The following is a 23,244-nucleotide window of genomic DNA, read 5'->3' as shown; positions in this document are numbered from 1 at the left end:
CCCACGAGGGGGAGAAGAGAGTGCCATATGGCAGTATGAGAGAGTGACATGTGGTAGCATGAGAGAGTACCATGTGGAAGCAGCTGGAGCAAGGGTGGTGGACCCCCACAAGCCATGTGGCAGCCTGTGATCAGAGGAAAGGGGTGTGTTGGCCCAATGAGGGCTTGACACGTGTCACCACTTAGGGCTTGACATGTGTCACCACTTAGGGATTGACATGTCTCACCCCCTGAGGTGGCCTATATATATATGTATTATGACTTATTAAATTTCCATAATTATTTAGAAAATTCAAGAATAAGAAAGAAGAGAAGAGAAGAAACTAGAGAGGGAGAGAGCCACGGTTTTGGAAGGAAATAAAATGTGAGTTCTTCAATTTCGCTCCGTGAATTAATTATCTAGGGTGTACCATGATTTTATGAAGGTGTTATTAATGAAAATTTATGTTTTGTAGCATCCCAAAATGTTAGCAAACAGCCACGAAGTTTTAGGCGCGCTAAAGGAACTTTTGAGGTAAGTTTCGACGAGTTTGATGAGTTTCGGGCAAGGTAAGGGATTTCCTTTTAAATTGGAGTTTATGATGTTGTTATGAGGTATATTACATGTCTTAAATAAGTTTGGAAGTGGAAAAATTGCATAAGTATGGTTGACGTTAGAAATAAACTAAACTGAAGTGGTTGTAGCTAAATCGAAGTCGAGTAGTGGGTTGTCGTTGTGGTGCTGCAGGTGCAGCTAGTTGGGTTGCGTATTGAAGGGATTTAAATTATTTAAAAAGGGTGTGGGTGATTCTGGTTTCAGCCACACGACCCTCTATTTGATATGGTTAAAGATTTTGTGAAATAAAGATTAAAAACTCTATTTTCGTATCGTAGTTTTGAGATAGTTGTTTAGAGTTGTATTGTGTAATGTTGAGGTGGTTTACTTATATATATGCTGCTGGTCGTTGTTTTTGGTATTTTTGTTGACACTTTGTCCAAGTTGAAATCTCGGGGATGTTGAAGTTACAGGGGAAATGCTGCTCGATTTTCGGTAGCATCGTAACTAGTATCAAACTAGTCGAGGGTAATGGATAAGGAAATGACTCCTATTAGTACTTGGTTGTAGAGTGGGATATAGGAAAGTAAAATACTATTAATCTTAGTATTACTTTCATGTAAAATAGGTTAAGGAGGTATCAAGGCAAGCCAGATTTTAATTAACCCGGAAAAGGTATGTGAAGCTTTCTCTTGGCATGTTTTGGCATAAGTACGTAGAGCTACCCTTCTTTCCTCTTGATATGTCTTTGACATAAGTGTAGTGCTATGATGGTAATGTAATGCAATAATAAGGTTATGATACCGAGCCCATGACGGGTCGGGTACGATATATGTAAATGATGACACCTTGAGGAAAAGAAGAGGCTAGGTAAAGCTTATTCTTTCTCTTCCTTTGGCATGTCCTAATTGTAAGTAAAATGTGATACGAGCTCTGGGGTAACTCCACTTTTAAGTGCTAAATATAATTAGTATCTCTTATCCACTTCTGAATATCAAACTCTTATAGTAAGTTGAACTACTTTCCTTGAACTCCATAGGTTGAGAAGTACTGGATGCACAAGCTCCTAGTCCTAAGGACTATGTGACGATGGGTATCCCTGATTCTATGAACTGTTAGTATTACTTTAGTACATGTCTAGGGTCCCCGAGGTCCTAAGTGATATAGGCCTCAATGGCATTTAGAAGGCACTCGAGATGGATATACTACTATTCTGGTCCTCGGACGATAGCTTAATCTTCTTACATTGTCGAGTCTCTGATAATGATTTAGATTGTATATGGTTACTCACTACTTTATTCGTGTATACTGTAATACATGTTTCATTGAGTCCTGGGCCGGCTATAATATAATCATTATTATATAATATATGGATCGGATTGAATGTTCCTCGATATTACTATATGATATGTGGATCAGACCGAACGTTCCTCGGCATTTCTATATGATATGTGGATTAGACCGAACGTTCCTCGGCATTACTTATGATATGTGGATCAGACCGAACATTCCTCGGCATTACTATATGATATGTGGATAGGGCCGTCGTTCCTCGGCATTATTATATGATGTACGGATCGGGCCGTACGTTCCTCGGCATGTACTTACTATATACATAGATCGGGCTGTACGTTCCACAGCGCTAATAATATATATGTTCTTATGATGACATAATGATGTAGATGATACACCGAGTCCCCTAACGGGACAGGAACAGTACGCGATGGTAATATATATGATTTTCTTTTATACGATGTGAGTACGGTAAATGGTTAAATGTTATACCTGCCCCCTGCATCCCTACGCCGACTGTAATTTCCTTATGATGTCTATGTTTTACATACTCAGTACATATGTCGTACTGAACTCTCTTTTTTTGAGGGCGGAGGGTGCGTTCATGCTCATAGGTACAGATACACACCTTGGGGATCCGTCTACATAGGAGTTCCACTCAGCAGTTCAGAAGCGCTCTATTGTGCCGGAGCCTAGTTTTGGTATTAACCCTCGATGTATATATTTATTTATTCACGGGTACGGCGGGGGCCCTATCCCGCCTTATGTTACTGTTCTTACTCTTAGAGGTCTGTGGACATGTATGTGGGTTGTATATATATGTGTGAACAGTTTTGCCTATATGTTACGATAGCCTCGTCGGCTTATATATATTGTCTTGCTTGTTGGCATGCTATGACTCAAATAAGAGACAGATTTCCTTATAATTAGCAAGGGTACACGCGAGTATCCAGTTCGAACACCCATCACGGCCTACAGTGTTGGGTCATGACAACAACTATAGAACTAGTGTGGATTTGACGTAAGTCTAGTCTGTGACATGTTCAGATATAGGATTGTCTAGCATATGTGCTGAAAGGGCGACCAAATAAATTGGAATTAAGAATGGATGTGTGTGTTAGTTGGATAGCCAAAGAGAATAAAAGAAAGTTTATTTTACTGTCCTAAAGAAAATAAGGCAATTGTTAACAAAATTGTCAGATTTCTAGAAAAGGACCATTTAATAAACCATGTTCCTAGAAGTAAATTAGTTTTACAGGAACTAAACAAAGAAATGACAAATGAGTCAATTGTAAATTCAGACGCTCAAGAACATCTAATCGGTATGTCAGAGTTGATGTTCTATTTCATTTAAATAGTGGGAGAAACGCTACTTGACATAAGAAAAATTACTATCTCAAGTAGTGGGAGTGATGTTGAGCAAATTAAAGAACACTACATGAATAAGTTGTTAATATTTCAATGCCGAAAGGTTTTGAGGAAAATATTAAAATTTAAGAACATGAAAGTGTGACTATAATAGTAGTACTTAGTCGTAGTGGGATAATCGTAATGAAAATTGATTTGTTTTATATTCTTGAAAGAACTTTCATAACTCCCGAAAGGAAGTATACTCTTATAAGGTTTTATGATAGAGTCTCCAAAGATCTAGTTCAAAATCGATTAGGTACAACTAAGCACTACTAGACTGAGTTGAGTTGCATTAGAAAACAACTTTGTAAGATCCTTTTGATAAGTCACATAAAAGGAATGCTTATGAAAGTTGTAAATGCATAGTTAAAAGTCTAAGTGGGAGATTGTTAGGGTATATAATATTAATCATGGATTTAGACATAGTATTCTAATAATTTTCAAGATTAAATATCAAAGTGGAAGATTGTTACGGTATATACTATTAATCATGCATTTAGATATAGTATATTATAACAATTGTGATGGTTAAAAGCCTAAGTGGGAGATTGTTGGATATATACTATTAACCATGAGTTTAGATATAGTATTTATTATATAACAATTGTTTGTTCAATTCTAATAAAAGTTTTAACAGATCATATATTCGTTTATGTGTCCATTTACTTATATAGTAGATGATTTAGTGTATAGAGTTTTAGCTTATACATAGATGATTAAATCATCGGTTCTTATAAGTATAAAAAAAATTATTCACAATCTAAGATGGAAATTGGACAAGCCATCGGTATGATTGTAGCACAAGATTATATATAATTTATCTTGATTATGGGAGCGGTGTAGTTCCACTTCTTGTGTTAGTGCATTTTGTATGTATTGAATGAGACCGAATAGAGATAGTTGTTTTAGACTGACTGACAAAAATATATTCTCTAAACTGTTAAATGTATTTATATTCTCAGTCCTGATGTAATTATTATGATTTGTATATATTAATTATCATTTTGATTTATTAAAAGGTGAGATTCTGAGATGGGTCAATATGTCTGGTAGATTGGATGATAATAATATATATTGGTGAAATAATAAGTTAGTTGATGGAATTCATGTCTCAATATAGAGATTGTTGATATGTTTTTCTGAGAATCTTATAAGTTTTTATCGTGTCAAACCTTGCAAGTGGATTTATGAATCCGACACATGAAATAAGTTAAGCAGTGATCTAAAGGAAATTAATCTTTAAGTTAAATTCGTCAGTAATTTAATTTATTGATTAGTAATTGTAATCTTAACATGGGAATTACATAAGTGTTTAATGGAGAATTTTGAAATATAAATAGAGAAGTGCAATTACGAATTTTTAGTGGAATGATTTATAATTTATTATGGAAAGAATAATTTAAATTAATTAGCAATTATGAATTTTTAGTGGAATAATTTATAATTTATTATGAAAAGAATAATTTAAATTAATTATTTCCATAATAGGGAGCCTCAGTAATCCTATTCCTAGGAAAAAAGGAGAATACATATTTTCATGGACTGAAAAAAAGTCTCTATAAATAGGGGTTCTCCTAACCTAAAAAGGATGGATGTAGGGTTTTCTATGCGATACTTGCCCACCCAAATATTGAGAGTGTTCAGCTGTGAAATTGGGATCACTGTAGAAGACCGCAGAGTTGCAGTCTAACTTGTGGGATTCGCTTGAAAGTATCTGTTTACGTTTCCAAATGTATTTATCAAATTAAATTTCAGTAGGTATATGTGTTCTAGCATGATGGTATGTGTTCTAGCATAAACATATATGTTATCTATTATTCATGTAAGCATTATGATTCTGATATGCTTCCGCCGTGCATATTATTTTCTAAAGAATTACTTCTATTAAGAAATCAATCCCAAAACTTACACACACATATATACAAACTTCACTTAGTTTCACATTTGCCGTTTGTTTTAGTTTTTGCATGTCAAAGCTTCCTTCTAAGTTCAAACTCTTTCGGTTTTCTTTTCCCATGGCAGGGTCTTCTTTCAAAAGTCTTGCTACTTGTAACATGTATTCCTTCCGCGCAAAAATAAGTCACTTAAATACAAATTATCGTCTATTAAAAAAGAATAAATACAATATTATATAATTTACTAAACTATCCTTATTTAAAAAATATTTCTTGAGAATTGAACATTATTAAAAATATAAATATAAGGATATAATTGGAAAAATATATAAAATTTGGTATTGAATTCCTGAGACAATGACACTTATTTTGGATAATTTTTTTAATTAAAAAAATGATGCTTATTTTGAGATTAAGAAAGTACTTTTTTTATGATTTTCTTCGTTGAAAATGTCAACCCTGAGGGAAAAGGAAAAATACCAGTGTCCACGTTAGAATTTGTCTTCAAAATACTTAGTGTAAGAGCCCATTTGAATGAACTTAAAAAAAGTAATTTTTATGTATAAAGTGTTTTTAGAATTTGGAAGTGCTGAAAATTATTTTTATAAATAAGCAGTTGAGTGTTTGGATAAAAGTGCTTATGCCGAAGAAATGACGAAAATAATGTGAATTTTAGGGTTAAAGAATAAAAAAAATAATTTGGAAATTTAGTTAAAATATAAGGGATATAAAAGTAATTTTCATAGTCAAAGAAAATGGCCTTAAGCACTAAGAAAAAAAAATTAGGAATTCTAACTTTTCATTTTTGACTGACTTTAAGAACTTTATAACTTAAAGTTAACATTAAGCAAATACCACAATAAGCTAAAAAGGACTTATAAGTTGGTTTGACCAACTATAAGCACATCCAAACGGGCTCTAAATATTATAAGTTGAATAGTTGAACAACTCTATTAAATAAATATGACATAAGAGATGTACTTGTACTCTTTCAATAACTAATTGCTTGTCGTACGACTTTCAATGATAAATTATACTTGCACATGTTTTCTCTTAAAAAACATTAAATGTTACCAATCTATCTCTTAAAAAACTATATGAAGTCACTCATATTGCGATAGCTAATTTGAATATGAACGAATTAACTTCTTAAAAATTGGTGATAGAGTTGATCCCAGCTTCTCCATAATGGTAACAGGTCAAGAAATTCTTCTTGATTGGGAGAATATATGTCATAAATATGACATGTTTGATTAAAAGGGTCCTAGGAACAATACTTCACCTTTTGAAATTCATACCATTTAAGAGTGAGGTTTGAATGTTTAGAAAATTCATCTAGTAGAAAATCATCATAAAATTAATGAAAAATGGTCAATAATAAATATTCTTAAATTATGTGAAATAAAACAAAAATGCTCCCAATTTATAGTTTGATTAAAAATATTCTTGCTGTCAATAGTTAGGCTCAAAAATGTCCTTTATTACTACTTAATAGGTCAAAAAAAAATTCAAATAGGTATATTGTTTTTTTTTAAAACATTCTTTTCCTAATATAAATTTCAATAAAAATTACTTATCCTACTTCAATTAGTAAAATATTAAGAAATAAAAATATTTTCTATTTTATTAAAAAAAATTATCGTTATCTAAATGAAATTTAATGACGGGATTACTATGATCTTATATATATGACCTATATTATCGATTAAAAAGCGACTTTGAGTTATTTTATTTTAATTGATAAGAGGGGATTAAAAAAATTATATTACTTCATACTTATTTATTAGATAAAGTAATTTTAAAAGAAAATAAATAAATTAAGATAGGGCTCTTTAAAAGTAATGGTTTTATTGGGAATAGAATGTGTTTTAAAAAATGAATAATATATTTAGGCAGAATAACCTAGAGACCCATATAATTGGCTCTAATTGTCACCTCTTACTCACCATTTGCAAAATGAACACTTATGGAAGAACTATTACTCACGTTGGGAATGAACTGGAAGGAAAGAGGTGGGGGAGTACTTGGCTACCATATCTTCTTCTGTTTCCTAAGTAGCTCCCTCAACTAACCAACTCCTCCAAAAATCTTTCACTGAAGCGACTTCCTTATTTTTCAACTTACGAACCTTATGGTCAAGAATCTCAACTAGGACCTCTTCGTAAGAGAGACTATCCTTTACACCAACACTATCTAAAGGTACTACTGAAGTCGGATCATCAATGCACATCTTCAACAATCACATATGGAACACTAGATGCAATGATGCCAGCTTTGCGGGTAAATCAAACTCATAGGCCATATTTTCAAAATGCCTCATAATTTTGTAAGCGTCAACGTATCGGGGACTGAGCCTTTCTTTCTTATCAAACCTCATCACCCCTTTAATGTGTTAGATTTTCAGATATACCTAATCATATGATTTTTGTCTACTATGGATTATTTTCAACCTATCTCTGATAAGTTAGAATTTTTACATAGCGTTATGAACTAATCCGGTTCCTATCAAATGTACGTCACCAATCTCAAACCATCCTATAGGAGACCTACACCTTTTACCATAGAGTGCCTCAAGTGGAGCCATTTGAATATTTGAGTGGTAACTGTTGTTTTAAGAAAACTCATTCAAGGGAAAGTGATCATCTCAATTACCTTTAAAGTCGACCGCACAAGCTCTCAACATATCCTTCAAGGTCTGAATAGTTCGCTCAGCCTGACCATCTTTCTGAAATATTTTTCTAAGCTTAACCTGAATACCTGAACCTTTTTAAAACGACTTCCAAAAATGAGAAGTAAACTTAGTACCCCTAATTGAGATGATGGATAAGAGAACTCCATGCAATTTTACCAACTCCCGAATGTAAAGTCTAGCATAATCCTCGGCTGAATAAGAAGTATTCACTGGAAGAAAATATGTTGACTATAGTCATTCGGTCTACAACTACCCATATTAAATTATGATGTTGACTTGTGTGAGGCAATCCTTTGATAAATTCCATATTCAAATCCTCTCACTTTCAAGTAGGAATATTGATATCCTGAGTCATACCTTCTAGTTTCTAATGTTCAACCTTAACTTGTTGGCAATTTGGACACTTAACTACAAATTTTGTAATATTCTTTTTCATATCATTCCACTAATAGACTTCTCACAGATCTCGATACATCTTAATGGCTCCTAGGTGAATAAACTTTTGGGAACTTAAAGCTTCTACTAAAATCTATTGACCCGTCAACATTGGAACACATAAGCGTTTTTGATAAAAAAGCACATCATCTCCTCCTTGAGAAAAAGTCTCTACAGTCTTTTTAAGAGTTGCTTCTTTCTATTCAACTAAATTTGGATCATCATCTTGTTTTTCCTTAACATCCATAACAGGAGACGATTTTGAACCATTATGAATAATAACTCCACTATTTGTTGAATCTACAAGGCGAGCTCCCAAAAGAGCAAGCCTGTGAACATCACGAACTAATTCCTTCTTCTTCTCCTCAAAGTAAGCAACGCTGTCCATAGACAACCTACTGAGAGCATCTCCACTGCATTGGCTTTACTCGGATGGTGTAGAATACTCATGTCATAGTCTTTCAACCACTCGATCCATCTCCTCTGGCGAAAATTTAGTTCCTTCTGATTGAACACATAATGTAGGCTCTTATGATATGTAAACATATTCATATGAACACCATAAAGGTAGTGCTCCAAATCTTGAGGGAAATTACTATTATTGCTAACTCAAGATTATGAGTCGACTAGTTTTTCTCGTGAACCTTAAATTGCCTGGAAACATAAGTTATGACCTTACTATGTTGCATCAATACACAACCAGGGCCAATTCTGGAGGCATCATAATAATCTATGAATCCATATGAACCCTCTAGTATAGTCAAAACTGGAGTTGATGTAAGTCGAGTCTTCAACTCTTAAAAACTCTTCTCACAAGTTTTGGACCACTGAAATTTGACTTTTGTTGGTGTCAATCTGGACAAGGGATAAGCAATAGAGGAAAATTCTTCGACAAATAGTCTATAGTAATCGGCTAAACCTAAGAAACTCCTGATATCTTAACTCTTCGATATTTTGAGGATCAACTTGAACGCCCTCTATAGAGACTATATGACCAAGGAATGCTACTGATCTCAACCAAAACTCAAACTTGTTGTACTTAGCAAACAATTGTTAGTCCTTAAGAATCTGGAAGACAGTCCTTAAATGGCCTGCATTCTCATCCTTACTCTAAGAATAGATCAGAATGTCATCTTTGAAGACAATGAAGAACATGTCCAAATACTATTTGAACACTCTATTCATTAGGTCCATACAAGTTGTAGGAGCATTTGTTACTCCAAAAGACATAACCACAAATTCATAATGACCATACTAAGTCTTGAAGGTTGTCTTTGGAATATTACACTCTCTGACTCTGAGCTGATGATAGCCGAATCTAAGGTATATGTTTTCTAAGAAACAAGTACCCTGAAATTTTTCGATTGATAACATAGAAAAGAAACTAGCACCCTGAAGTTTGTCGATCAAGCTATCAATCCTGGAGATGGGATACTTATTCTTGATTGTGAATTTATTCAGCTGACTATAATCCATGCACGAGAGAACCATCTTTCTTATGCAGAACTGGAGTACCCTATGAAGAGATGTTGGGTCTGATGAAACCTTTATCTAGGAGGTCCTTTAATCGATACTTCAACTTCGTAAGCTCAACTGGAGCCATTTTGTAAGGAGGAATTGAGATAAGTTAGATATCTAGAAGAAGGTCTATTCCAAAATCAATTTTCCTTTCGGGAGCGACTTTGAAAAGATCTTCATGAAACACTTTTGGAAATTCCCACGCCCCAGGAATTGACTAGAGGGTTGAAGTTTCAGAATTGGAATCTTTAACCCGGACTAGATGGTAGATGCAACCTTTAAAAATTATTTTGTTATATCAAGGTAAGAGACAAAAATGACCTATAGGCGCTAAAGTACTACATTTACACTCTATGACTGGTCCATTAGGAAACTGAAATTTAACGACTCTCGTTCTATAGTCGACTGACGCATAACAAAAGTATAACCAGTCCATGCCAAAGATAATATCAAAGTCAAGCATGTCTAACTCTACTAGATCACCTGAGGTAATTTTCTAAAAAATAGCGACTGGACAATTTTTGTATACACGCTTAGCTAAGTTTGACTCACCAACAAGAGTAGAGACTAAGAAAAGGTTCTACTAAGATTTTGAGACTGTCATCAAAATTCACTGCAATATAAGGAGTCATGAAAGAAAGTATGGCTCATGGATCTAATAATGCATAATCATCAAACCGAAAGACTCGTAACATACCAGTGACTACATCAGGGGAATCTTCCTGTTCCTGTCGAGCATGAAGAGCATAGAACTTGTTCTGTCATTGTTCGCCACCAGTACTAGATGAGCTAACCTGTTGAGTTGGACGGCCTGCTAGAGCTATTAAAGTATTAGGCTGAGTCTTGTGAAGAAGATCCTTGCCCCTACCTGAGGTCACTAGGCAGTCTCTCAATCTGTCACCTGTCTTGACATATCCAAAACAGTCACCACAACTGGCTATACACTCCTCCGGATGGTTCTTACCACACTTCTGACAAATTGGAAAGGTGCGACCTCTTAAGGATGCAACTTTGGAGGATTACAAATTCATCATGGCAAATTTTCAGATTCTGATTCCTAGATCCTTGAGGATAAGGATCATTTTCAAGGTGTAGAGTATGGGTTTATTCAAAATTTAGTTATAATAATTGTCACGTGGAGGGTCGAGATTGATTGCGAGTTATTGAGCTTCAAAAGTTGGGATTAGTCAGCCTTGCTAGCTCAGCCAATTTGATTACACAGTATATGTAACCAACTAACTCTCTTCTAAATCTCTTCCATTCCTCTTCCATTTCTGCGGATCTATCGAACTATGGAGCTACTATTCAACTTTCTCATTTTCTGTTATTAGCGTAGCTTATATTTCAATTCAGTTACCAATATAATCGAGAATCGTCCCGAAAAATATTTTGTTATTTCAAATCTGTTTGAGATCATTACATAAAGCAACATATCCTCCCTACAATATTTGTTTCTTTTTGTACAATTCACTGTGTTTGTCCCTAGCCTTGTTGGCTTATAAAACATAAAATAGTAGAAATAAAATAATAATAATTAAAAAATATAGATAAGAAATATATCGTAACAATACAATTCTTTAAACTAGTTGATGCAGACCGGAAATCATGTTTACAAAAATTATCTCAGAAGGTGCACGGTGTCTTGGCCACTATTGAATTTCTCAATAATTGCACCCAGACATTTCTCAATTATTTTTGTTTTAAAAAGAATAATTGCTATTATTAGATATAATTTTAAAGCCAAACATCATGAAGATACTTGTCATTGCCTTAATGAACTTGAATCAAAGTTAGAAAAAGATTGTTATGCTATTTCTATTCATTCCATCAAACCAAAACACCATGAAGATGCTTGACTTTGCCTCAATGAAAGAAATCAAAATAAGAAAAGATGATGCAATAGAATCATTGTGCTGGAGAGACACGATTGCCTGTCCAAATGGCAAGGAGGACTAATATCCTATTGTTGCTGATTTCGGAATGATCCTTCAAATCAATCTCCATCTCTTCTGATTGCTCTTATGACACAAAATTAGCTATGTCAATCACAGTATAGGCATCTCCAAAGTTTGTAAAACATCTTTGAACTCGAACTCTCTCGTTTCTCTGTTAAAGCGCTCCACTAGTTTGTACCTAACATCATTCAAGTAAAAGGACTGTGCAGTGTCCAAGAGCCATTTTGCCTCCGAGTCAGTGAGCTTGCTAGTAAAGACAATGTCCCCTCGTACAAGAACTAGATCCTTGCTTTCAGCAAATTCAGTGTAGTAAGAAACTGTGAAGTATGGAGCAGCTTGAGTTCCTCGTGCTTTGTAATCTTCAAGGCCTGTAATTAGAATGTGTGGCGCCTGCACTGCATGATGATTCAATGAATAGTCATGAAATGACTGCAGATGATAAAGGGCATCTTCTGTAAATGAAGGAGTCTCCCACCCACCAATCTTGATGTTTACACAGCACTAGAACTGATTTCACACAGGACAATGGCCACTAAATTATAAGCGTAAACAAATTTGATTTATGCAGATTCACCAGAAAAGTACAACTTCAGTTGGTGTGAACAAATATTCTGTGAAATTCTTCTTCTTTGCAACAACTACTTGTTGATTCAATTTTGGAATGAGGAGGTGAGGTGGGAGGAGTTGATCTACATACGCAGCTTAAAGTTCAAGAAGGAACAAATATGGTATTCACAGATGTCTAAAGGAAAGCCATCTAACTAACCAAATACATGTACAACATAGAGCCATTTATGTTCAGATGGCGTAAACGTCAGAAAATTAGGTGCAGTCCTACACACTACAATAGTACATCTTGTTTTTTTCCTTTCTATAGTATATTTATATAGAAATGATATTGTTTAATTTTGGTTACTTGAAACTTGTACAGGTAATTTATAATTAGTAGAAATTTGTCAAATATCTTGGGAGTGTGGGCAAAAGTATGGACCTGAAATGGATGAAGAAGTACTAATCAATAACGAACTGAGTACTAGCAGTACTGAGAAAATAACAACATATCATCAAATTTCTTTTGATGTGGAATAACAACATATCATCAGCTACAGACCTACAGTCTTCAGAAAGCATTGGTATTTTACCTATTAAAGAAGCCTCAGAACAAGGGATTCCCTACGTGGGTCGACCAGCTAAGGAATAGATAAGAAAAACATGAAGAGAAGATTCTTTTCGAAAGAAGTAGACAAGACAAGTGATCAAAATCCATAACAAGAAAATAAAAGCAAACTAGAGACGACAATTAGAAGTAATCAACCTGACTGAGAATTATCAAAAACACTAGGTGAAAGTTAGCCCATGCTTACTCAAATGAAGAGATCAATGTAAATCAAGTTAAGTAATGGTTTGCCGTTTAAGTCTGTTTTCTGCATATTTAGGTATGACTGGATCAATAAATTAAAAGAATATGCACATATGACACAAAGAGTCTAAGTTGCTCGGACTCTTCACTTTGGGTGCCGCACCCGTGTTACATGACGTGGTGCAGCGATCCATACCAGATTTGATCAATCAATTTTGGGTACTTCGACCAAAATTGACAAGAAAATTCGGGACAGATGCAATGATTTTTATAATCAAAACAAAAGCTAATGTGAAATTGAAGAAAATGGATTACAATTTCTATGTCAGTCTTTTCCTTACATCACCTTATGGGAATCTCCTCTTGATCAAGATTTTTCTCCTCAGAATACCTTTTAAATTTTTCACATAATGTCTCATAATTTAGACATATAACTCTAATTTTAGATATTTGAATTAATTTTAGCCAAATTCCCTCTTATTCGTACCTAGATCCATGCCCTCAAATCTTAAATTTTAGATCATGAAGGATCCAACCTCTAGATCCGCACCCAAATCGGACACCGGCACCGGCACCCGAGTTCGAGCCACTTAGCAAAGAATATATATATATATATATATATACACACACACACACACATACACACACACCAACAACAACAACAACAACATACCCAACGGAATCCCACTAAGTGGGGTTTAGGGAGGAGTGTACGCAGACCTTACCACTACTTCGAGGAGGTCGAGAGGCTGTTTCTGAAAGACCCTCGATTCAAGTGCCTCAAACCCAAGTAAAAGTATATGAAACAATAAAGACATCATAGCAATGAATATGGAAGTCTACAATGAAGAAACAACACTAATAGCAAGAAAAAAGTGTGATAATAGAGACACGATACACAACACAATACATTGATCCTCCACCAATCCCTCACCCCTACTAACCTTCTACTCTAATACGCGTCCTCCACTCCTTTCTATCTAGGGTCAAATCCTCGGTAATATGAATATAACATGTAAGCTAAAAGACAAATTGAAGTTTTTACCAGGTTAATTTATAGGGATTCCATGATTTTAAAATTAGCATTTTAATGAATTAATTCTAGAGTAAGTTGAATGAAAATCTGGAACATTCATTTCCTCCCATTCTTTCCTTTATGAACAATTAATACAAATTAACACAAGTCTTAAGGCATATATGTGCACATTTGATACGAGTCTCTTATCCTTTAGCTATATAAGTTTAAGTGTGATAAAGTAAAACAAATATGGTAAATTCTACTGAATAGCATCATTTTTCAAGGAAGATTGTGAAAGACACCAACAAATTATTGATAGCAATTAGTTCATAAGTTTATCTTTTTAAATTTTTAATCTATAAAATTCTTTTTGGTGTTTCATGTATCTTATTACTTTAGCTTGCTACATAATTAATATGTCCTTCCCTCCTCCGTCCTCTCTCTAAAAATAAAAGTCAGGTGAATTATTGAAGACACATTTAAACGAAAGAAGCTATCCAAGATAATTGTTAGCCAGCATTATGCTAAATATAAGACTAGATGTAAATTTGGTGACATGCAAACACATGAAAATAAAATTGTTGATAAGAAAAAAAAGTGAATGTAAAAAGAGTAAAAATTCAAGAACCTCAGTTTTTATTTTGTTAATCAGAAAAACAGCAAGCTAATAGTAGAAATGAAGGGCTAAATGAGGTGGCGGACATGATGCACGTGAGGATACAACTGTTGGAGGAGGGAACTGATTGTCTAAGAGAATGCTGATGACATAAGCAAAGGGCTTAATTAGTCAATGCATCAAAACATTTATACAGAAGCTACAGTAAAGCTGTTTTTGGGCCAACAACATTGCTCCATTTTAACAAATTTACAAAGGTATTCTCCTGGGCCCATATTGAAAAAGGCAAGACACATATGCCATTTGAGCCAAAGAATTCTAATTTTTTCGTCATTTGAACTCCACAAGAAAGAATTAAAGCCTACTGGACAAGCAAATAATGCACAAAAATAAAGCAAATTGACCAGAATTCCTTCAAAATGATTTTTTTTAACATAAGCTAACAAATTAACAGTGATGTGCTTAAACTCCCACTTGTCTAATAGTATAAAATATTGACCGAGGATTGAAGATTATAAGACAGGTGAATTATTGGAAATTTTGATCTCTATTTTTGTTATTGTTCAATCACCAATAATATGATCACTTCAAATAGGATAATATGTTGACACCCCGCATATCAAGGCATATCATTTATTTGGGGATAATGGTAGTGTTTAGGTTGACTTGCACATACCTCAACTATTTTATGGATACTTGGTAACTCTGTCCATCAAGACTAAGAAGATGGGAAGAAATCACCTTAATTTTTTCACCTCTACTGTTCCAACTTTTGTTTTCCATGGTCATTTGAACTTCCTACTTGACCACAGCTATGATGCTTGACCATTGACTTTTTAAACCCTGTTGTTACACTACTTATGGAGGATGCTACACGCACCCAGCAACATTTTTGGAGAGCCAAGCAACATATTATTTACATGTAAAGAAAGGATAAGAGGCCAGAGTTGACGGGAAACAAGGATGTTTCAAGTGATATTTCCATCGACCCCCTACATAGCAACGACAAGTCTACAGTTGCAGACACTTTCATCAGATAATACGGAGATGTTAGACCATTGAAGTATTATATGTTTCCTTATGTACCCAACTATGAATAGTAATATTATAATCTCAATAACAAGCTCATCCAACAATGAACCTAAAAAAGATCGAAAGCATTTTTCTTTTCTGAGATTAAATAAAGCTGCCGGCAGTGGTAGCATCAGAACTAGAGAGAGGAACTCTTAGAAATAGTTTTTTGATAAAGACTTACATATAGTGTACATCATGGTAGTAGGTTTTACAATGCAAATCAACAGAGATTGTTAAGGGATAAAAGGAGCAAGACGAGTCTAACCTTGCACAAACATCGTTGTGTAACCACTTCCCTTCCATAGAGGAATCACAAAATACCGGCTATACAGCAAAACAGAATTAGGATGTCAAAGATAACGAAGGAAGAGTGCATTAAGCAGAGCAACTAATTATAGTGGAAAAAACAAATGAATAAGATGAAGCAGCACATTTACCAACTTGAAGCTCTTTGCTCCAAGAGCTTATATAACTTAGATTTCATTGATGCTGCAATGTGACCTCTTCCCAAGTGATACTGAGATGACATAATCATGCAACAAAAGGGAAAAAGAGACAGAAAGAACAGGATCATTCAAGGATCACTAAAACTTTAGGAAAGCAAAGTTGCGGAATCAAACAGCACATTTTGGCATATACTGCAGACCATGATCAAATGTACAAAGTATACAACTTAATAAATAAGCAAACGTAAAGGTACACGGATGATCGTAGCTAAAAATAAATGAATGTAAACACACATAAAAATAGTAATTTTCTGTAAACTTCATAGAGAATTTTCCTAGTCTGACAAGCATTTCAGAGGCAAATCCTTTTGCCGTAGATCAGCTTCAAAAGAAAAGATAAGAAGGTAATCCATGACCCCAAGCATCTCTGAAGCATTACACTTTAGAATCGAATGGCTTAAAAGCACTAAGTTCCACAAGAAAATCTGTTGAAGGGGTAAATTTAGATAAGATCAAAAGAATTCATGGGGTCCTCTAATCTTTCCAGCAAATCCTCATCCCATTTGCAGCAAAGTGATATTAATAGTAGTCATCTACACAAAATATTAATGCTATCATAAAACCAGACAGTGTATATTTTTGGCTACATGAATTACTTTTACAAGTTTATCATAAAGATCAGATAAACCTTAGATGACTTCAATTTCTAGTGGTGTAAGAGAAACCAGCTAACCTGCTCATTTTTATGACAAAATTTGTGTCTATTTGTCCATGACAAAACCTGATCAGATATGAAGTCACTAATGTAATTTACAACTGTCCAGAATAAGAACTCAAGGCAGAAAACTATCTCAAGAAAGCCAACTATGCATTTGAAACTATCAAAATTAAAAATAAAAAGAAAAGGTTCAAATATTACATCATCCCAAATGTCAGCTAGCTCTTCAGCTGATTTGTCCTTTGCTCTCTCCATGTCAATAATAGAGTCCAAGGGCTTTTGCTTCAAAGGGGTGAAGCCAGAGGCAAATTTTGATGTCCTAATACAACCAAGCGAACGCCATTTCAAGAAATCACTAGGAATAGCATTTTGTGGTGACTTGTCAACAATCTGCTGCAGAGTTGAGCTTCTGTATGGGTGTCTTGAAACCATAGAGAAAGAAGAACTGTTTCTATAGCAAGCCATTACAGAAGAGAGTATTCTCTTTGATACACTACTTGACAAATGGTGCATCATGATTATCTGCAATAACACTGGAAACCTCAGACATCAACATCTCATCATACGCACAGACAAAACCTAGAGATAGAACATGTACATTGAGTCATTGATACAGTCATTCACAAATAGACTGCACATAAGAACATGAAACCTCAGGACATGTAGTGTGCCTGTAGTAAATCAAAGAGGGAGTGGTAAATATAATGGCAACTAGGGAGTAACAACCTGAAGATCCTAGGTCTGAATCCCAACTAGGACACTTAGTATGAGCCGTATGCTCAAACTTCTATGGGCAAGTTTATCGTCACATGTGCTTGTAGGCTGTATAAATTGTCTGGTGGATTAATTGAGGTGCATTCATGTAGGCCCAAACACCACAGGAACAAAAGAAAAAATAATGGAAATTAAAGATCATTAAATATGTCAATTCAACATCAGGAATTATTTAATCAGGAGTAGGCAAATGTATGGTCAGGTTGGTGCTTTTCCAAACTGGTATAGGTTAGGCAGTAGATAATGGAAGCCAAAACATAGCAATCATGCGAGTGACAGAACAGAAAAATTGAGGTGCCAAGATCCTTCAAGTCTTGAATTTTCTCCCATATGCTATATTTACTAGTTGAAAAACTTTTACATCACCCTTAGCTACTTCTTTTTTTTTTTTTGATTGGTAAAGGGTATTGAATTAAAAGCAGCAAAACAGCTGGCAAGTATTTACAGAGGAAGGAGGTGATCCAAGCAAAATTTGTAGCACTTGTCACTGGTGCTCTAATGAAGTCACAATCCCTTACGGCACAGGGGTCTGGAAAGCTATAAGGAAGTTGTGGGAGGTCTTCTATAGCAATGCTACTCTCAAGGTGGGAAGTGGGGAGCACATCCAGTTTTGGAAAGACACTTGGCTGTGAAACATCCCTCTTAGGAACGCATTTCCAAGAATATTTCAGATTGCCTCCAATCCAGACTCAACCATCTCTCAGTGTTGGGAAGATAATGTTTGGAATGTGACTCTGAGGAGAAACCTAAATGACTGGGAGTTGGAAGAATTTATGGCCCTCATGGCCACCATCCAGACCAGCTCAGTCCACAGCCAAAGCAGGGATAGACTCACTTGGGGAAGTAACAGGGATGGCTCCTATTTGGTCAAAGAAAGCTACTTACATCTAAGTTCAAGGAAGACACTTACTGATCTGTGGCCCTGGAAACTTATCTGGAGAACTAAGATGCCTCCAAAAGTCATCTGTTTCAGCTGGGTCAGTCTTAATGGTTCTTGCTTAACTCAGGATAATCTTATGAGGAGGAAGTTCCGTATAGCTAACAGATGCTACATGTGCTTGTGCAACCCAGAATCTGTCAATCACTTGTTTCTTCACTGCACTGTTGCCACAGACCTTTGGAACATGTTCTCTTCTCTCTTTGGACTAACTTGGGCCCTGCCAGGCTCTTTGAGAGAGGTTCTTGTGTGTTGGAGTTCCTGGAAAGTTGGGAAGTCCATCAAAAAGATCTGGTCTTTGGTTCCTGCTTGTATTTTGTGGTGCTTATGGATAGAAAGGAACAAAAGGTGTTTTGATGGCATCCCAACTCCCATTTCATCTCTTAAGACTAGATGGTTGATTAGTCTTTTTAGTTGGGTCAACCACTCCTCTGTAATTACTGTCGAATCATTCCTAGAATTTATCAGCTCCATAGATCTATGTTGATAGTTGTGATAGCTTTTTTTTGCCTTCCTGAGAGCTGATAATCTCTTTGTAATGTTTGCATCTTCTTGATGCTTTTTGTTAATGATATCCTACATATTTCATCAAAAAAATGAACTCAAAAAGTCAACCATGGCTTCTGCCCTTCTTATTTCATCTCTTCTCTCTTTGGACTAACTTGGGCCATGCCAGGCTCTTTGAGAGAGGTTTTTGTGTGTTGGAGTTCCTGGAAAGTTGGGAAGTCCATAAAAGAGATCTGGTCTTTGGTTCCTGCTTGTATTTTGTGGTGCTTATGGATAGAAAGGAGCAAAAGGTGTTTTGATGGCATCCCAACTCCCATTTCCTCTCTTAAGACTAGATGGTTGGTTAGTCTTTTTAGTTGGGTCAACCACTCCTCTGTAATTACTGTCCAATCATTCCTAGAATTTATCAGCTTCATAGATCTATGTTGATAGTTGTGACAGCTTTTTTTGGCCTTCCTGGGAGCAGATAATCTCTTTGTAATGCTTGCATCTTCTTGATGCTTTTTGTTAATGATATCCTTCTTATTTCATCAAAAAAATGAACTCAACAAGTCAACCATGGCTTCTGTATCATTAGCTATTGCCATGTTGCACCAGAAAAACAGAAGAAAAATGAATCTGTGCTTTAAACTAATTACAAATTCTTTTTTGCTTTAAAAAATTCTCGATTTTCTTTCCTTCCAAATACACCACCAGATGGCAGCAGGCAGTGGGTTCCATGTTCTTAGTTTGCCTTTTTCCAGTCCCTTCATGTACCAGCATTGCAGTAGCTCGACTATCGTCTTAGGCATCACCCAGTTGACCCCCCGATATTTAAGAGAAAATGACAAATTTGTGAGGTGTATGGAGCAATGCAGAAAAGGTGATTGACACTATTCCTTCCCACACAATGAACATCTGCTGCATATTGTAATCCTTCTTTTCTGAAATTATCACGAGTCAAACATGCCTCGTGCGTCACCAACCACAAAAAAACATTCGAACTTCAATGGCGCCTTATTTCTCCTGATGATTCTCCAAGGCCAATCGGGAAAGCCGTAAGATGAACTCTTCAAGATTTGATAACAACGTCTAACCTTGAGTTTCCCCTTTGCATCTCTATTCCATATTAAAGTGTCAGCTTTTGACTGAACCAAACTTTGTCTACATAGCAGCATTAGAGAAGACACGCTATCAAACTACCAATCATCTATATTGCGTCTAAAAGTGAAAGTTCCAGCCATGTTCTGACCAATAATCCGAGATAGTGGCATCGCGGTGTTGTGCTATGTTGAATAATACTGGGAATTGCTCTTTTAATGGAGAGTGCCTGAGCCAAATATCTAACCAGAACTTTACCTTTCTCCCATTCCATCTTTGAGAGCTAAATTTGCATAAAAAGAATGTCAATGTACTCTTATGTGTCGCCATATACCAGACGCACCAGAAGAAGATGGTAATTTGGTAGTCCATGGATTAAGGAGGCCGTATTTTGCACTAATAACAGTCCTCCATAATGCTGCTTCCCCTTGACTAAACCCCCAGAGCCTCTTATGCATCAAGTTGATGTTATGAATCTTCAGATTTTTTACCCACAGCTTTCCTGTCTTGGGTTAATGCCTCCCATTTCACCAGATGAAAATCTTTACCTTGCCACAAAAAATCCCTTCAAATTTATCCAGTCTATTAGCTACATCGGCTGGTAAGGGAAACAAGGATATAGTGTAGGTGGGTAATGAATCGAGGACGCTATTGATCAAAACATATCTGCCTCCCAAGGAAAGATACTTCCTTTTCCAGCTAGACAATTATTTTCACAGCCTTCAACTATATCATTCCATATTGTTGCAGTTTTTGCTTTGGATCCTAGGGGTAGGCCTAGATATATAGCTGGAAAGACTCCAACTTTACAACCCATGATATCTGCAGATTCCTGAATGTTGGAGATTCATCGACCAGATAGTGTGAACACTCTTTGCATAGTTTATGTGGAGACCGGACACTTCTTCGAAGAGCAAAAGAATCAATTAGATGATAAATTTGCTCCCTTTCTGGTTCACAGAAGATCAAAGAATCATCGCCATATACAAGATGAGTCATTTCCAGCCCCACTGATTTCTGATACGTGGATTAAAACCCTTAATCCACCTATGTTGTTCAGCTTTGACAAGCATCCTTCTTAAGCCTTCCATAACCAAAGTGAATAAAAAGGGAAACAACGGGCCACCCGGTCTTAAGCCCTTTTGTGTGGCAAAGATTCCTTTAGGAGAGCCATTTATGATGATGGATAATTTCACTGTAGACATGCAGTAGAATATCCATTTTATCAATTCCCCACCAAAACCCATCAATTTTAGCATGTCTAAGAGGAAATTCCAATGAACATTGTCGAAGGCTCTCTCGATGTCTAGCTTACATAAGATTCCCCACATCCCTTGCTTACTCTAGAGTCTATACATTCATTTGCAATTAATGCGGTACTATTTAATTAAGGGTATGTGAGTAAGAAACACTTCTTAGTTTCTCACATTCTAGGAGTGAGTAGATTTCTTAAGGGGTTAGCCCAAGCTAAAAACACAATTTAATATGAACTGAATGGAGTATACTTTAGCAACATGTAAACTATCATTGACCGTGAAATAATTCTGATTAAAGAACTTTTAAAAAAAAAAGTAATTGGGAGCATTTGAGTAGTTTCTGACAAATTGAAGAACCATCTGCTCACAAATTTTTAAAAAAAAACAATGATGGGGTCTGGGCTGTAGGGAAAGCGCCTTGCCAAATCCACGTCACTTCTTCGCTATGTCGCCCCCTTGGAACAACCATCTCCTCACAATTCCACTTAAATTTTTTTAGTTGGTACAATTCCACTTCATTTTTTTTAGTTGGTACAATTAGACTTAATTGTTTTAGTTGGCACAACTCTCACTTAATTCTAAAAAACAAAGTAGAAAACTTTTCTAACATTGGCAAAGGCAAGAGCTGAAGAGCATAGAAGAGTTGCAAGATTTGTTGCAGTTTCAGCTTTGCTGAAGAAAGTTTTACCTGAGTGAGGCAAAGTGGCCAGCCTAAGATGCACCTGACTTCAGGGCTAGGGTGATCCTTGAGCAAGCATGACAAGAATGATGTGTTCATATTAGAGATACCCATATCATTTGCCACCAACTATTCCGTAACAATAGCATGTTAAAACCAGTTTTATGATACTACTAATATTTCAGCAATGCCTTATACTCTGATCATTGATCTGGACACTAACTCTCTAATTATACACAGATTATTTTTTTATAAAAAAAAAAAGAATGCTTCTAGCAGACAGAAACACCCATTTTATTGAACTTCTTCACTAAATTAAGGATTTTAAAGCACAAAACTTCTCCCTACTCATTTTTGTTTCCATCAAAAACAGGATGACAGAAGCACCATGTTCCCCCTTTGTGATCAAATTCAGCGTTCAACCCCGATATCAAAATTTCATTGAAAATGTCTTTCTCTTCTTCCAGTGTGGCAAATTATCAAATACCTTGTGGGCACAGATCAACAAGTACATTGTATGCTATCGTTTTTCCCTCCCAAATATGTAGGAATTATAGTTCATGGGACAAATAGAACAATCATCACTGATAAATACGCACCAAAAGTTCATATAAAAACCCCACCATTGACACTAGAATTTTGCATTCAATTCACATGGGCAAGGGAGTGGGGGATTTAGGAAGGAGAGAGAGAGAGAAAAGAGAAAGAAGAAACTTACGTGAAGCCGGTGGAAGAAGAGTCCGATGTCAGTAATCAGCAGAGTGCAGTGTTGTGTTTGATCGAACGGGGGAAATAGGAGAACGGGTTTGTGTTTTTGAGGAAAAGCTCAAAATGTCCATATTTTTAAGGATTAACTAGTATATGTATCCCGTGCGGATATTAAAAACTTAACTATGTTTTAAATTAAAACTAACTAACATCAACTTATTTACTTGTCAATAATTTTAAAATTAATTAGAAAGTTATTTACTTATTTATTTGAGTACATTTAATTAAGATTAATAGTATACAATCTCTTTGTTATTGTAGACATTAAAATTATGTAGT

At 35.4% G+C, this 23,244-nt stretch overlaps 1 protein-coding gene across 4 annotated transcripts; it reads right to left on the bottom strand.

Annotated features, from left to right (window-relative positions):
* Window positions 1–11,561: 11,561 nt before the first annotated feature.
* Window positions 11,562–23,059, bottom strand: LOC129874670 (uncharacterized). Of its 4 annotated transcripts, XM_055949993.1 has the most exons (7): window positions 22,916–23,059; window positions 22,207–22,263; window positions 17,166–17,486; window positions 16,980–17,027; window positions 16,238–16,317; window positions 16,066–16,124; window positions 11,562–12,127 (listed from the first exon to the last, which is right to left on the bottom strand). In XM_055949993.1, exons 3-7 carry the CDS (start codon window positions 17,478–17,480, stop codon window positions 11,823–11,825), a joined length of 807 nt encoding a protein of 268 aa, XP_055805968.1. In that variant the 5' UTR covers window positions 17,481–17,486; window positions 22,207–22,263; window positions 22,916–23,059; the 3' UTR covers window positions 11,562–11,822. The 4 variants fall into 4 exon arrangements, with proteins under 4 accessions (XP_055805968.1, XP_055805966.1, XP_055805967.1 ...); XM_055949991.1 differs by lacking the exon at window positions 22,207–22,263 and having other exon boundaries at window positions 17,166–17,497; XM_055949992.1 differs by lacking the exon at window positions 22,207–22,263.
* Between the last annotated feature and the right edge of the window lie 185 nt (window positions 23,060–23,244).

This window comes from Solanum dulcamara, chromosome 11, assembly GCF_947179165.1.
Source record: "Solanum dulcamara chromosome 11, daSolDulc1.2, whole genome shotgun sequence".
NCBI classification, from domain to species: Eukaryota; Viridiplantae; Streptophyta; class Magnoliopsida; order Solanales; family Solanaceae; genus Solanum; species Solanum dulcamara.
The sequence above is the reverse complement of the archived record's forward strand: the minus strand, read 5'-3'. Positions and strand labels throughout refer to the sequence as shown.